At 35.5% G+C, this 13,662-nt stretch overlaps 2 protein-coding genes across 2 annotated transcripts; one reads left to right on the forward strand and one right to left on the reverse strand.

The window, feature by feature from the left end:
* The first annotated feature begins 1,518 nt into the window (after nt 1-1,518).
* LOC121251753 (malate dehydrogenase) lies at nt 1,519-5,357 on the forward strand. The gene is made up of 7 exons (XM_041151099.1): nt 1,519-1,721; nt 2,689-2,847; nt 2,963-3,138; nt 3,822-4,099; nt 4,180-4,315; nt 4,400-4,511; nt 5,031-5,357. Exons 1-7 carry the CDS (start codon nt 1,679-1,681, stop codon nt 5,123-5,125), a joined length of 999 nt encoding a protein of 332 aa, XP_041007033.1. The 5' UTR covers nt 1,519-1,678; the 3' UTR covers nt 5,126-5,357.
* A 3,950-nt stretch (nt 5,358-9,307) lies between these two features.
* Nucleotides 9,308-11,535, reverse strand: LOC121251758 (transcription factor MYB13-like). Its single transcript, XM_041151113.1, has 3 exons — nt 11,193-11,535; nt 10,857-10,986; nt 9,308-10,277 (listed from the first exon to the last, which is right to left on the reverse strand). Exons 1-3 carry the CDS (start codon nt 11,323-11,325, stop codon nt 9,695-9,697), a joined length of 846 nt encoding a protein of 281 aa, XP_041007047.1. The 5' UTR covers nt 11,326-11,535; the 3' UTR covers nt 9,308-9,694.
* Between the last annotated feature and the right edge of the window lie 2,127 nt (nt 11,536-13,662).

Here is a 13,662-nt window from a genome sequence, read left to right on the forward strand (position 1 = left end):
CCATAAGGGATATCGGAAAAAGGGTGGGGAGAGTCCAAAGCCCAACGACCTTCCTCTAAAAGAAGTCACTGGGCCTCTGCGGAGTACTCAACCCATAAGAAAAACCAATCTGTGAAGCAACCCTCACACCAGAAAGACGAACGATAGGGACAGATGAGACTCACTGCCCTGACACACCCCAGTGACACCTAAGCCCCGAGAATCTGTATAGGCAGGTGGGCGAGAGGTGCGGAGGACCCTCGATCTCCTGACAGAAAGTATGGAGAGACTTGACAATAATCACTCGCAGGCTAAAGTCTAATAAGAGAGTCACGCCGCATTAATGGCGCCACTCCAAGAGCCGCGCCGCATTAAAGGATTTTAATCAAACAACAGTCGAAGTAACATGAGCCACCTAAGGCAAGGTATGGGATGTCCCCACTAAAAAATCTCGTATAAAAGCCGACCCACAGGTACGAAAAACTATCTCTAAGTTCTTGCACTCCGGCACAAACTACTAAGTAGATATACTGACTTAAGCATCGGAGACTCTCCGGTCTCCCCTCGGCTCCTCCTTTCCCTGTTTTCTTGAGTGTGTAGGTATAAAAGCCCAAGCCTGAGTTGCTAGAATCCTGCCCAAAGGGGTACGGAACACAACGTTAACACCATGAATCCTAATCTTATGCTTTTCAAGACATTCATGATTTCTTTGTTTACTTGTTTCTTTTACTCTTTATCTTGAAATTCTCATATTTACTAATTCCTATGATGCATTTAAAATCACTCAAAATATACCCAAAATGAAAAATAGAAAATTAAAGCATGATTTTGATAGTAAAAATATTTCATCTTATCTCATTTCATCATTATAATTTTCTTAAATTTTTATACAAAATATAATAAACAATTCATATTTTTCAAATTATAAAATAATAATAATATTAAAAAATAATATTTTAATAATATATTATTCTACTTTTAATTTTTATCTAAAATTATTCCAACCCATTTTATTATCCAAACCGTACCTTATTTATAGCTATTGTTGCAGGAATCAATGTCTCCGTCACAACCATAATGGTATAGGCTGTCTTGAAGAGAAAAAGAACAAATAATAATAATAAATAAAGGAAGTTGGAATTTCTGAAGTCACTGAGCTATAAACCGATAGAAAGGCAATAGCAGGACCTAAAAAGTAAATGCCATTATGTTTTATTGATTTTTATAGAGGTCATTGACCCTCCCACCCAATTAAGAGCTGAATTAGTTCCCAACTGAATTGTTAAAGACTTTTAACCTTTCACTTCTTGGTAAAGCCACGTCACCTCACAGTTAAAATTAAATTTGATTTATTTGATACCCGTGGACATACACGTTGTCATGCGCATCTTAGCGGAATATTCCTCCTACGCGTCAGGCTCCCACCCCACCAACTCAAAGTTAACAACTTACTTCAAAAGGGTAAAGAGCGAATTGACGACTTCGTCCTCTTTGCTCTTTTACTTTCATGACTAAAACGCCGACGTTTATGCGCTTGCGGCTATCAGCATTCCCCTGATAACACCATTTCCACGCCAATATATATCTGAAGGTTCCCCCTTTTTGTCCCTCGCTCTTGCCAGTACTAGACTGATTCACTCTCCGATTCCGCCTTCGTCGAAAAACCCATTCGTTTCTCAGTCCCCTCGATCTCGATCTAATGGCGAAAGAACCAGTCCGTGTCCTCGTTACTGGAGCCGCAGGTATCAAATCCATTACCACTTTCTTGTTGCATCAGATCTATCACTTTCATTTTTTTAATGATTCATCGCTTTTGTCTGAGACTCAATCCTACTATTTTTTGGTGTTCTGTATTCAATTTAGTCTGCTCGGAGAGTGGTTTAGATCTGGTACATGACGATCCACAAAATGTCCCATGTGTGCGAAGAGAATCACTGATCTTTTGATGCTATATTTCATTTTTACTTTTTTGTCATGATTAAGAAGCAATCACCCAGATCCGTGCTTGTGATTGACTTTTTTTAACACTTCTTTTTTTTTATTTGCTGATTGAGCTGGACAGAGTATGTAGTTGTTTGAATCTGGTGTAAATGTTGTTGGTTCGGTTGCATTCTTTGTGATCTGTACTCTAAGAGGTAAGTTTTAGTTTATCGTATGAAAAAAAAAATCCAATATGCGGATCTAAGCTTGCGCTTGGGTTGCAATATTTGGTTTATGTCACGATGGTTGGGGTTGTTAATGCTTTTTCCCCCCTCCCAATATTGAATTATTTCTTTGCTTTGGCCACTAATCAAATCCATGAGTTATCGATAATTGAATAAAACAGTGAAACGACTCAACTCTCCGATATTAAATCTCGCACGGTAACAACGAAATACCAATTCAGCGAGATATTTAAGGTTTAGATAAGGAGAATATCAGTATTGGTACACGAAATGCTTTTTCAATGTGTGGGTCGTGTTGCCAAAACATGTTCTGCAGCTTGAGCAACATCGTCATGATGGTTCTTCAACCATCCACATGACGCTGTTGGTACCATGCTCAATATAACCTTGGGAACTTGTTATTTGTTTCCTATTTTAATTCTTTATCATAGAAAGGTAGCCTTAGCACCTGATACAGTTAATTCTGTGGTTGCCCGCTATTCAACATTCTCTTTATAATTTATATTTTGAGTGATGTGCTGATGATCTATTGCGGGATTTGCAGGACAAATTGGATATGCGCTTGTCCCTATGATTGCTCGGGGAGTGATGTTGGGTGCCGACCAGCCTGTAATCCTGCACATGCTCGATATCCCACCTGCTGCAGAGGCATTGAATGGGGTGAAAATGGAGTTGGTGGATGCTGCATTCCCTCTTCTTAAAGGTATGCCAATGCTCTTTAATGGGTCAAATGACTCAAGAATCTGGATGCCCCAGCATTTTACTGATATTAATGATATGTAAGATTATGACTGACGTATGGCGTGATATATCAACAGGTGTTGTTGCTACAACTGATGTTGTCGAGGCATGCACTGGGGTTAACATTGCAATCATGGTTGGTGGGTTCCCAAGGAAAGAAGGCATGGAAAGGAAAGATGTGATGTCGAAAAATGTGTCAATTTACAAGTCTCAGGCTTCCGCCCTTGAAAAACATGCAGCTGCAAACTGCAAGGTGAATGAGTTTCTTAAAATATGGAAAATAAATTTTTGGGTAATTTTGGTGTCTAAGATGATTGAATTCACCTAATCATCTATTATGTGCCATCTCAAATCTGAAACCCTCTTGCAGCACAGATGGCAGTTAAAAGCTGGAAACAAATTTTGCCATATTTTTTCTCCCTTTTTCTTAAATGCATCCTGATATCAACTCAAATAATGTGACAGTGTAGAAATCTAAAGGTTCTCTGAAAAACTTCAAGCGTGTATGTATGCCCCCTGAGCACTAGATGGTTTTATTGATGTTTAGATTGTAGTTACAAATTTATCACTTGGGTCAATGACGTCTAGTTTGAATGGCACGTCCTTCCGTTGTAAGCAAAGGGTGGAGGGTTAAGTTGTAGGCTCAAGATCTCCACGTTAACTTACCAAGAAGAAATCATAACTCAGAGTCTCTTAATTTCAAATAGCTACTTTGACAAGTAATGATAGCTGTCATAGATTAGAGTGGCACCCATTGTGAATTTGGAACCTTTCTTGTGTACTAAACCAATTAGTTTGAAGTCAAGTAGAACTTGACAGGCAATTTTGTGTCTTTGTGATGCCCATACATGAAAATGAGAAAGCAAGTTCTTGTATATGAATTTGGACCAATTTACTTTGTTGAGCGTGCACTTATTGCTTCTGCTTCCTATGCAGGTCTTGGTTGTTGCTAACCCAGCAAATACCAATGCACTGATCTTGAAGGAATTTGCACCATCTATCCCCGAGAAAAACATTACTTGTTTGACAAGACTGGATCATAACAGAGCTTTGGGCCAGGTTTCTGAGAGACTGAATGTTCAGGTTTCAGATGTTAAAAATGTTATTATCTGGGGAAATCATTCGTCAACCCAGTATCCTGATGTCAGCCACGCTACAGTGAAAACACCATCTGGAGAGAAGCCTGTCCCTGCGCTTGTTGCTGATGATGCATGGTATGAAAATGGATAATGCTCAATTTTGATGAGTTTTTGGTTTAAATTCATTTGTATTGATATAAGTTCCTTTATTAAAGGTTGAAGGGAGAGTTCATAACTACTGTTCAACAACGTGGTGCTGCAATTATCAAAGCTAGGAAGCTGTCAAGTGCATTGTCAGCTGCCAGCTCTGCTTGTGACCACATACGTGATTGGGTCCTAGGAACCCCAGAGGTTCGTATTATTCTCTCTGTTCCTTGATTGTATACTGTGTAAAAGTTGGTTTCCTATCATTGACAATTTTAGTTGTAAATTCAGGGCACTTGGGTGTCCATGGGGGTGTACTCTGATGGTTCATACAATGTACCTGCTGGACTCATTTATTCATTCCCCGTCACTTGCCGCAATGGAGAGTGGACGATAGTTAAAGGTAATTTCACGCAACACAACTAATTTTAGGATTTTAAGGTCAATTATATTCAAGATGTAGCAACAATATTAACTAATGATTGGCATTAGATGATGCTCAACGTGCATATAGGGTTCAAGCTATGACCTCAGCTTTAAGAGGGATGAGATAGCCAGTTTAAAGTTTTATCATGTCGAGGGAGAGTATATTTTTCTTTGGGTTTTGGTGGGGGGGAGTTGAGGTTGAGGCTCAGGTTCAATGCCTTTTTACAGTGCCGTCTGAGCTCTCCCATCTTCTTGCACTTGGGTTATACCTTTTGTGTACTTGAATTAAAAAAGCTCTCCCAGCTGCTTTATCATTGCCTTTGAATGATGGATATTAAGATCTGGTTGTTATTTTGAGTTGAATGTGCTGGTACTGTTAATGGCTTCAATATAAAAAAGTTTGTAAATAGGATATTTTATGCTCTTTGGTTGTCTTCAGTGTAGGATTCTTTTGGTGAAACTCACCTGGTTGTTGTTATCCTTTTTATCTGCCCAGGACTTTCACTCGATGACTTTTCTAGAAAGAAGCTGGACTTGACAGCAGAGGAGCTCACTGAGGAGAAGGCCTTGGCTTACTCATGCCTCTCTTGAATGCCCTCGTTCCTTATATAACGTGGTATTACGTCTGGCTTTTTCTTGTTTGTCTCTAGAAGTATCTTGCAGTTTTGAATAATGCCATTGTTAAAGATTTAGAGAAACTGTTAATGATGGAGAGGCTGCTTCTTTGGATTTTATATTTGTCGCAGCTTTCATTTCTACTCGGGACGGTTGAATTTGTAACGGTTATCCTTATATCACGTGCTATCAAATGCACATTTGAACATTTGAAGTGGCTTTGTCGATCTATAATTTCTGGGTTTTTTTGTTGGTTCTCTCCGCCTTTGCGTAATTGGGATTTGATGACTGTTTATTTTGATGGTTGCCATGTGCCAGCCGTTCCTGATTGCCATGAATCCGTCCATAACTTCCCCGGCTGGTGTTACTGATGTTTTTATTTTATGAAAAATGTTACTTTACCCACTCAACATGTCTTTTTATTTTGACAACTCATGAATTTTAATTTTTTTCTTTATTTGATATATTTTTATATTTTTTTAAAAATGTTTTAAAATAATAAAAAAAAATTGAATAAAAAAATTGAAAAAAAATGAAAGGCCAATTTGGCCTAGCGGTCAGAGCTGGCTACTCTGAGCAGCACCGCTCTTATTTTATTGAGGCTTAACGTCATCTTTAATTGTGTTGTATTAACTTAATTCAGATAATTAGTTATAAGTTAAACACTTGTCCAGATAATCAGAAATTAAAGGCAGTGGTTTTTAGACAGTAGTCTGCAGCTGTTCAGCACCAGAAATCATCTTTCACTTGTTGCTGTTGGAAAAATTATTCGGTGTTTTCAGAGCATAGATGACTGGTAGTTCTATCCTGTTATAAATGTCATGTTTACATAATTATTAATTTTTAATGACATACCACGCACGTTAGGATAAGTAGTTTTTTTTTGGCATTTGATTTTTTATTTTTTGATAAACTGGTTGAAAATTTTAATTAATTTTACTAGCCCATAGACGATGAGGATATGGGATAATCTATGAGTTCATTTGGATTGAGAAATATTCTCAATTCATCTCATTTCATCATTATAATTTTTTTAAATTTTTATAGAAAATATAATAAAAAATTTAATTTTTCAAGTTTTAAAATAATAATAATATTAAAAAATAATATTTTAACAATATTTGATTGAACTTTTATTTTCATCAAAAATTATCCCATCTCAATTCAACTTATCTGACTATTCAAACAGCTTCTAAATCAACGCTGCTAGTTGAAGCGTGGTCCCTCGATCGGCTATGCAGCGACCGAGTGAGTGGTTACCGAAATCAATCCCCTCGGGGGCTCCCTCGTAGAATTTGCGCTTTCACATCCATAATAGACAATCTAGTGATCTACATCCTTTCGCAGTCCACATTGTCGGGCATCAATTCTGGTATGGGACCATCTTTCGAGGATTTTGTTGAAGAGAAACAGCTCAGCCACTGCAAACATGGTTAACATAAACACAAGAGTTGCTGGGCTCGTCAATTAAAAAAAACCAAGCTTTTAGGTATCATCTCATTAAATGGCGGAAGTTACGCAACAAACCCTCCAGGCACCTGGCCAAGCTCAATCGCTTCCATTCCTCCAGGTCGTGATATTGATTTATTTAGCTTTTGGTTGAAAACTTATTTGACACGGTATGAGAATTCCATGGAATAATCCCATTTGAGTTAAGTTAAGGAACAGGAAAAAGGATATGAAGCGGGATAGTGCAATGGCCAAGACGTTAAAATAATGAAACACTGGTTAAGTATTTAACAAGATGTGCGTAGAAGTAGAATCAACTTTAGAATAATAAACCCAAGTGCAGTGACTTTTAAAGTCATCGGGTCAAAAGGGAAAGGAAACAAAGAAGAAATAAAGCAGCAAATGGTAGTCAAAATCGATGAAATTATGAGAGAAATTCTGGAAAATCCCATAAAAATAGTGATTGTTTAATTCATCTTTAGAAAATATCTTTTTTTTTTTTTTTTTTTTTTTTTTCTGGGGGAGTGGGGTAGAGGTGGCAATTCAATGCTAGGATATAGTACTACGTTAACCTGGTGATGTAAAGTATTTGCATTTCATTTGATGTAAAATTATAAAGAAACCACAAGAGATAGAACTGCATGCGTAATCAGTGGCGTTAAAAAAAAAAAAAAAAGTGTGGCAGGCATTAGATATTGTGGAAGAAAACCTTATGAAAGAGCGAGGAAGTAGCATAAGATAAATAATTAGCAAAGACTAGAAATTCTGATGAGTAAACGATCAACTCCAATGGAAAAGGCAGTAGTACACTGATGGGGTAAGTGGAAAATATCTAAAGAGCCCAGAGGTCATATCTAAAGAGAGAGCCATTCCCGTCTCTATTCCACCTTTCATGTTTTTTCTAAGCTTGATTAACAAGGTGTAGTGATACTGTTGTTGGTTAGTGTCTAAAGTCATCATGTTGACAGAAAAATAGAAAGGAGCCAAATACATTGAAACTAATTAAATACATGATATCTGTTTTAATGGCAGTCTGGCCCGTTCTCACAATCAACGCAGTTTTATGATTGGGTGTACAAGCTTTACATAGTCAGCATAGGTTGGCAAGTCTATTCTCAAGCTCTTTATCTGTATTCATCTTTTTCCCTCCTCTTTTTTTTTTTTTTTTTCATTTTCTTTGCTCCATGCATTAGTGGTCCTCTTTCATCTGCATGCTTTATTTGTGATTTTTGCTCCTTTGAAGTCGAATAGTCAATAGTAATGTTTTGCATACAGTACCGATTGCCGTACCGGTTAAGATATTAGAACGAAATATTTTAATATCGATACTGTTTCGTGTACTATTTCAAAATAATCGATATATGAATAAATTATATATATAAATATATATATAAATTATATTTCAAAATAATAATCTATATATAAATAAATTATATATAAATACATATATATAAAAATTATAAATAGTTTAGTCTGAATTAAGAGTAAAAAAATAAACTTATAGTTTGAAAAAAAAAATTAAAGGTCGAAATGTAGGCCGGTACATGTTGAAATATAGGCCGGTACGAAACACATATGATACCTATACCGGCCACTGGGCCGATACGAAAAATTTCGATCATACTGACCGGTACGGTACGAAATTAAAAACACTGGTCAATAGACCATTGTTCTTGCCTTTCTCACCATGCAGAATATGCAAAGCAAAACTGTTCAATAATAAAATCTCTTTCTTTCTCATCAACTTAAATTTTTTAGATAAAAAATAATTTTACATAGTATCAAAACAAAGATCATGAATTCAAATTCTAACTATACACGCTATCTCGCTCAATTAAATATTACACATGTATATTGGGCTCACTCATTAAATAGAGTGTTAATAATATAATACAAGTAATTAAATATATATCTTCACATAATATCAGAGCTGAGCTCCTGAATTCAATTAAATATTTCACGTTTGGGCTTACTAAAAAATATAATCCACAGATGAAGATGAATGTTAAGATATAAATTAATAATAAAATCTACAATTTTTTTTTTTTGCATTAAAATCTAGATTTTAATTTTCCGTAATAATTACTTCTTTTCTGTCCCATTTCTGAGATTGTTATATGATGCTCAATTATAATGCTATTATTACGTTGTACACCTCGAAATCTTATTAATTTCAGGTCATTTGTCAAATCGACTAATTCAAATACCAGCTGCAAGTTAAAATTCTCCTCATTTAGTCATGTCTTTAAGATGAGATAAGATGATATATTTCATTAAAAGTTAAATAAAATATTATTATAATATTATTTTTATTTTAAAATTTAAAAAAATTAAATTATTTATTATATTTTATACGAGAATTTAAAAAAATTGTAATGATTATTTGAGATAAGATGAGATAGTTTAATTTTGTGTAATTTAAGTAACTCAACAATGAATTGATTCCACGACCAACTCAACAATTTATCTTAAGCAAAGAAAAAATCATATTCCTTTTCATTTTCCACGATCAGATCAAATAAATAATTTATCCAAAGCAAAGAAAGAACTTCATATTCCTCGAACGAACATATATTAATGCCATGAAATGCAACAATTAATTCATTGTTGTCATCTTCATATATATATATATATATATATATATATATATATTATGGTAACAAAAAAATTGACAAGGATAAGCTCAAGAAGCATAATTTATTTGTTCAATGAAAGATCAGAATGCGAAGATATATATATATATATATATATATATATATATATATATATATACTCTGTTCTTGATCTGTACGTAGTCCTCCCGTCACTTTACAAAGCTGTTTCTAAGTAATTAATCTCTCTTTTCTCCCTATAGTTCCCTTCAACTCACCACAGTTGTTACCAATTTAGATGTATTTTTCCTTATAATTTAACCTCATTGCCAAGACCTGCTTTTAGCTCGTCAATGGATGATTAATTACAGCTTTTAGACTTGGAGACACATCTGCCCCCACACTAAACATCGGTGCTGTCCTTTCGTTGTTGCAACGGTCAAAACATGATACCATGAAAGCCATTGAGCAAATCCTCCAAACCGCCAAACAGAAAGCGAAACTTTCAAAATTCTGATAATTCCGGTGAACCCCCGGCTCCGATGAAAAGGTTGTACCAGAACTCCATGCCATCGTCAACAATTGAGCCATAAGGATAGCCTGGTTCCACTTGTTCGATTGAATTGAAGGGCGGATACTGAGCTTGTGATTCATCGGTGATCGCCGGTAAATCAAACGGCGCCATGGTGTTCTCGGGCAGTGGTGGTTCAAACCACAAACTACTGTCATCAATCTCAGGCAAAGTTCCCGACAAGTCCATGTCTTCAGCCTTAATATGGCTCATCATGTAATTGTAATTTGGTTCCATGGTTAACGTAACTGAGGCATTCGTGGCCGATGAAAAATCACTAGAAGATGGTTGCGGTGACGTTGATGTGTATGCTGGACTCTCAAACCCTTGATGGGAAGCAAGATTAAAGTTGGAGGATTGCGATTGGCTTTGGGCATTGGAATCACAGTTCGTAGAGTCCAGGATGGTTTCTGGATTTGTCTGGTTTCGTTTCAGTCTTTTCTTCAAGTGGGTGTGCCAGACATTTTTTATTTCGTTGTCAGTTCGTCCTGGTAATTTAGCTGCAATGGCTGACCACCTGAAAAATGGAGGAAAAGAAGTTTCGTTAATGATGTTGATTTGTATGTGCTAGTAGAAGTAATGGCGGCCAGAACAAGAAAAGCTTATTTCCATTTATACAATTAAATAACTAGCTAATAGATTCTAATTCGCACAATCATGCACATAATATAGACATGTATCATGGCTGCATGTGCTGCGCGCAACAATATTGTTGCAGCCATGTCGGGTCAACCTAGAGAATCTTTCAGCCCCACTACTTGATTTTCTTAAGAGATAAATCTTCCTTTTTTTTTTTCCTCAGGCCAGCAATGGCTTCTAGTCCGCACTACATGTGAAAAAAAGACTTGTACATTCGTAGCAATGGCTCCAGTGACCTCCAACTGATCGAAAAGACTACTTGAAAGCTTTTGGATTATAGAATCTCCGTCAAGATTTATGCATACCTAATCCCTAGCATAAATACAATGACTTGCTTATAAATTTACTCATGTTTCTTATGGATCATGTCGGCACCAATGAATTTATTTATGAAATAACCAGAAAGAAAGACAATATTCTCTTAAAGTTGAAAAACTACTCCAGTATTGATGCATACCTATTCCCTAGCATTTCATGCAACTTAATGATTGTGTCCTCTTCTTCTCTGCTGAAGTTTCCTCTCTTGATATCTGGACGCAAGTAGTTTGTCCAGCGGAGTCTGCAACTCTTCCCACATCGTAGCAGACCTACACAAAACAGAGGAAATGGGCAAACAGATCATTATTAAGATAACTAATGATTAGTTCCCAGTTTTAATAAACCCTAACTAAACATGTATATCTTTTTTTTTTATCCCTTCCTTGAAACTTTTTTGTTGGATTAATTCTATGTAGTTATGGCCTGGAGTCCTGGACCTGTTCATAGAGAAAAACAGGTAGGAATTTGTAGTTACCGGCTTGCTTTGGAAGCGCACGCCAATTGCCATGGCCATAGTTTTGGATGTAGGATATCAAAATCTGATCTTCTTCGGAAGTCCAAGGCCCCTTCTTTAGACCGACTTTGTCACAGCAAGGAGCTCTCACCATGATGATCTCAAATATTTCTTCTCCAAGTCTTTTCGCACTCTCTCAAATGCTCGTTCCCTTTACTTTTCAAATGAGATCCGTGAGCTCAAAATCTTCCTAGCCCTTGTTTGGATATTTATAGCGGAAATATTCGACAACCCGCAAGTAGCTTGAACAGATCAAGACAAAAGGAGCATCATGAGGATTATTTCATTCTTGGCAACTTCCGGGAAGGAGCTGGATCTCTCCCCTCACGAAGAAAAATAAACCTAAATATATACAATTAATAGAATTGCAATTAACTGTAGGTTTTAACTTTTAACTTTTAGCGACTACTGAAAGCACACGAGGAAGTGAATCAGATGGAAGATCGTTTCTTTTTTTTTTTTTTTTATAGAATAAACATTTATATTACAAAACGCAGCCAAAAAGACGCCCTTTTTGACATTTAGTACTTTTTTCTAATTACTAGTTTTCAACTGAAGAGATCGATCGAACCAGTGCGATATATAAATTAAACCCTTACTTTTTAAATATCTTTTCCTCAAAATTAGATTATTTAAATGAAAATTACAACATCAGCAATGAAAATGCATGGTGGGCAGTCAGCGACTCAGCATGCACTTCCATGCATATAATTTCTTATTAGCATTTTTATCTTGTTTATAGCTGCCATGCACTACTAAACATCATTCATTACATGATTTGGAGATTTTTTTTCATTTTATCATTACAATTTTCTTAAATTTCTACACAAAATATAATAAACAAATTAATTTTTTCAAATCTCAAAATAATAATAATAATAATAATAATAAATAATATTCTAATAATATTTTATTCAACTCATTTAAAACTATCTCGTCTCACTTCATCTCACTATCCAAACGAGCCCTTAGTTACATGTAAAATGTATTAAATGTTGTAGAGTTTACATTTCATATTTATCTATCTTCAAAGCTTTTTGTACAAAGAATTATATAGTTAGTTTGCCGATTCGTTATGGTATATATTTTTAAAAATTCCAGCTTTAGACTAATTTGCACAATGATCTCATTATCTTGAATATGGATTATCTTTCTTATTTGGGTGAATGTGTGAAATCTCTTGCCATCCGCACACAGTCTAATCAGAGTGACACGATGGAGAATAGGATCAAACCAAGCTAAATCTATGATGCTGCATCCAGGTTGGTAAGTCGAATATACCCAACTATATGTATTTGCCGGCCAAATTTTGGAGTTTAGTGGAGAACACTTGCAATTGCATTGACTTTAATCTCATAAAGAGATGTCAAAGGACCTTAAAGTAAAATTACATTCAAGTTTCGACCATGCAGGCTAGGGGATACATATATACATGAGGATTGGACATGAATGCATGCAAGAGTAGTTCATGGATAGGATTAGGGAGGTTAGCATTTACCAAATGGAATTGGGATTTATATATAGAGGTAATCAATTAAGAGAGAGTTTAGTGGGATTAGATTTGCCCCATTTCTGTGTATTTGTATCATAAACACCACAAAGAACAAAAGACAGTTTGTCATTTTGACTTGGTCAATAGGAGGAAATTGATCAAATATAGCCACGTGCCACTCGAAATTTGGATAATAATTGTTAATGTTTTTTTACGAAACTCCTAAGACTAATGATCATCATCACACGATACGAGGATGCTCCAGAGTCAAATACAGGGACAATAGTGAACTTATTATTGTTCTCTTGATGCATGGCATTTGGTTGGAAAGTGCACATGGACTAGTGTATCTCGTCGGTACGTGGAACATTGCCAATAAAATGACTTGCCATTTTCTCATTGGACAAGCCGATTGGTTTGACTGGACTAGTCAATGAACATTTGTAAGACAAGAAGACATTGGAGACCTTTATTAATAGGAGTTTCTCAATTAATTTAACTGAAAATTAAGTTTCATATTATTATTATATATAATACGAATGTGGCTAAAAATACGCCCAAAACTTTTATTTCTTTTGTGAAAAGTTATTTATTTATTAAAAATAAGAGTTTAATATATAATAAAATTGAAATCCTATTCTCCTTCCAAAAGGAAAATTAAAATGGAATGCCGCAATGACTTCCACATGCACATTGATCATATATATGCAGCATAGTCCAACAAAATAATGATTACAAATTAATAATGGCTGCATATATAGCTATTCTATGCGTATAATTAAAACATTGTTTTCAACTACGAAAAAAGAACCAAAAATAAACAACTCTTGGTGAAGAGTAGGAAACGAGCCGGAATATGGAATTTCAATTATGCAGGCAAATTTTGACCAATATATATATATATATATATATGCACGTGTGTGTGTGGTCTATGACGGC

The sequence above is a fragment of the Juglans microcarpa x Juglans regia genome, chromosome 1D, assembly GCF_004785595.1.
Source record: "Juglans microcarpa x Juglans regia isolate MS1-56 chromosome 1D, Jm3101_v1.0, whole genome shotgun sequence".
NCBI lineage: Eukaryota > Viridiplantae > Streptophyta > Magnoliopsida > Fagales > Juglandaceae > Juglans > Juglans microcarpa x Juglans regia.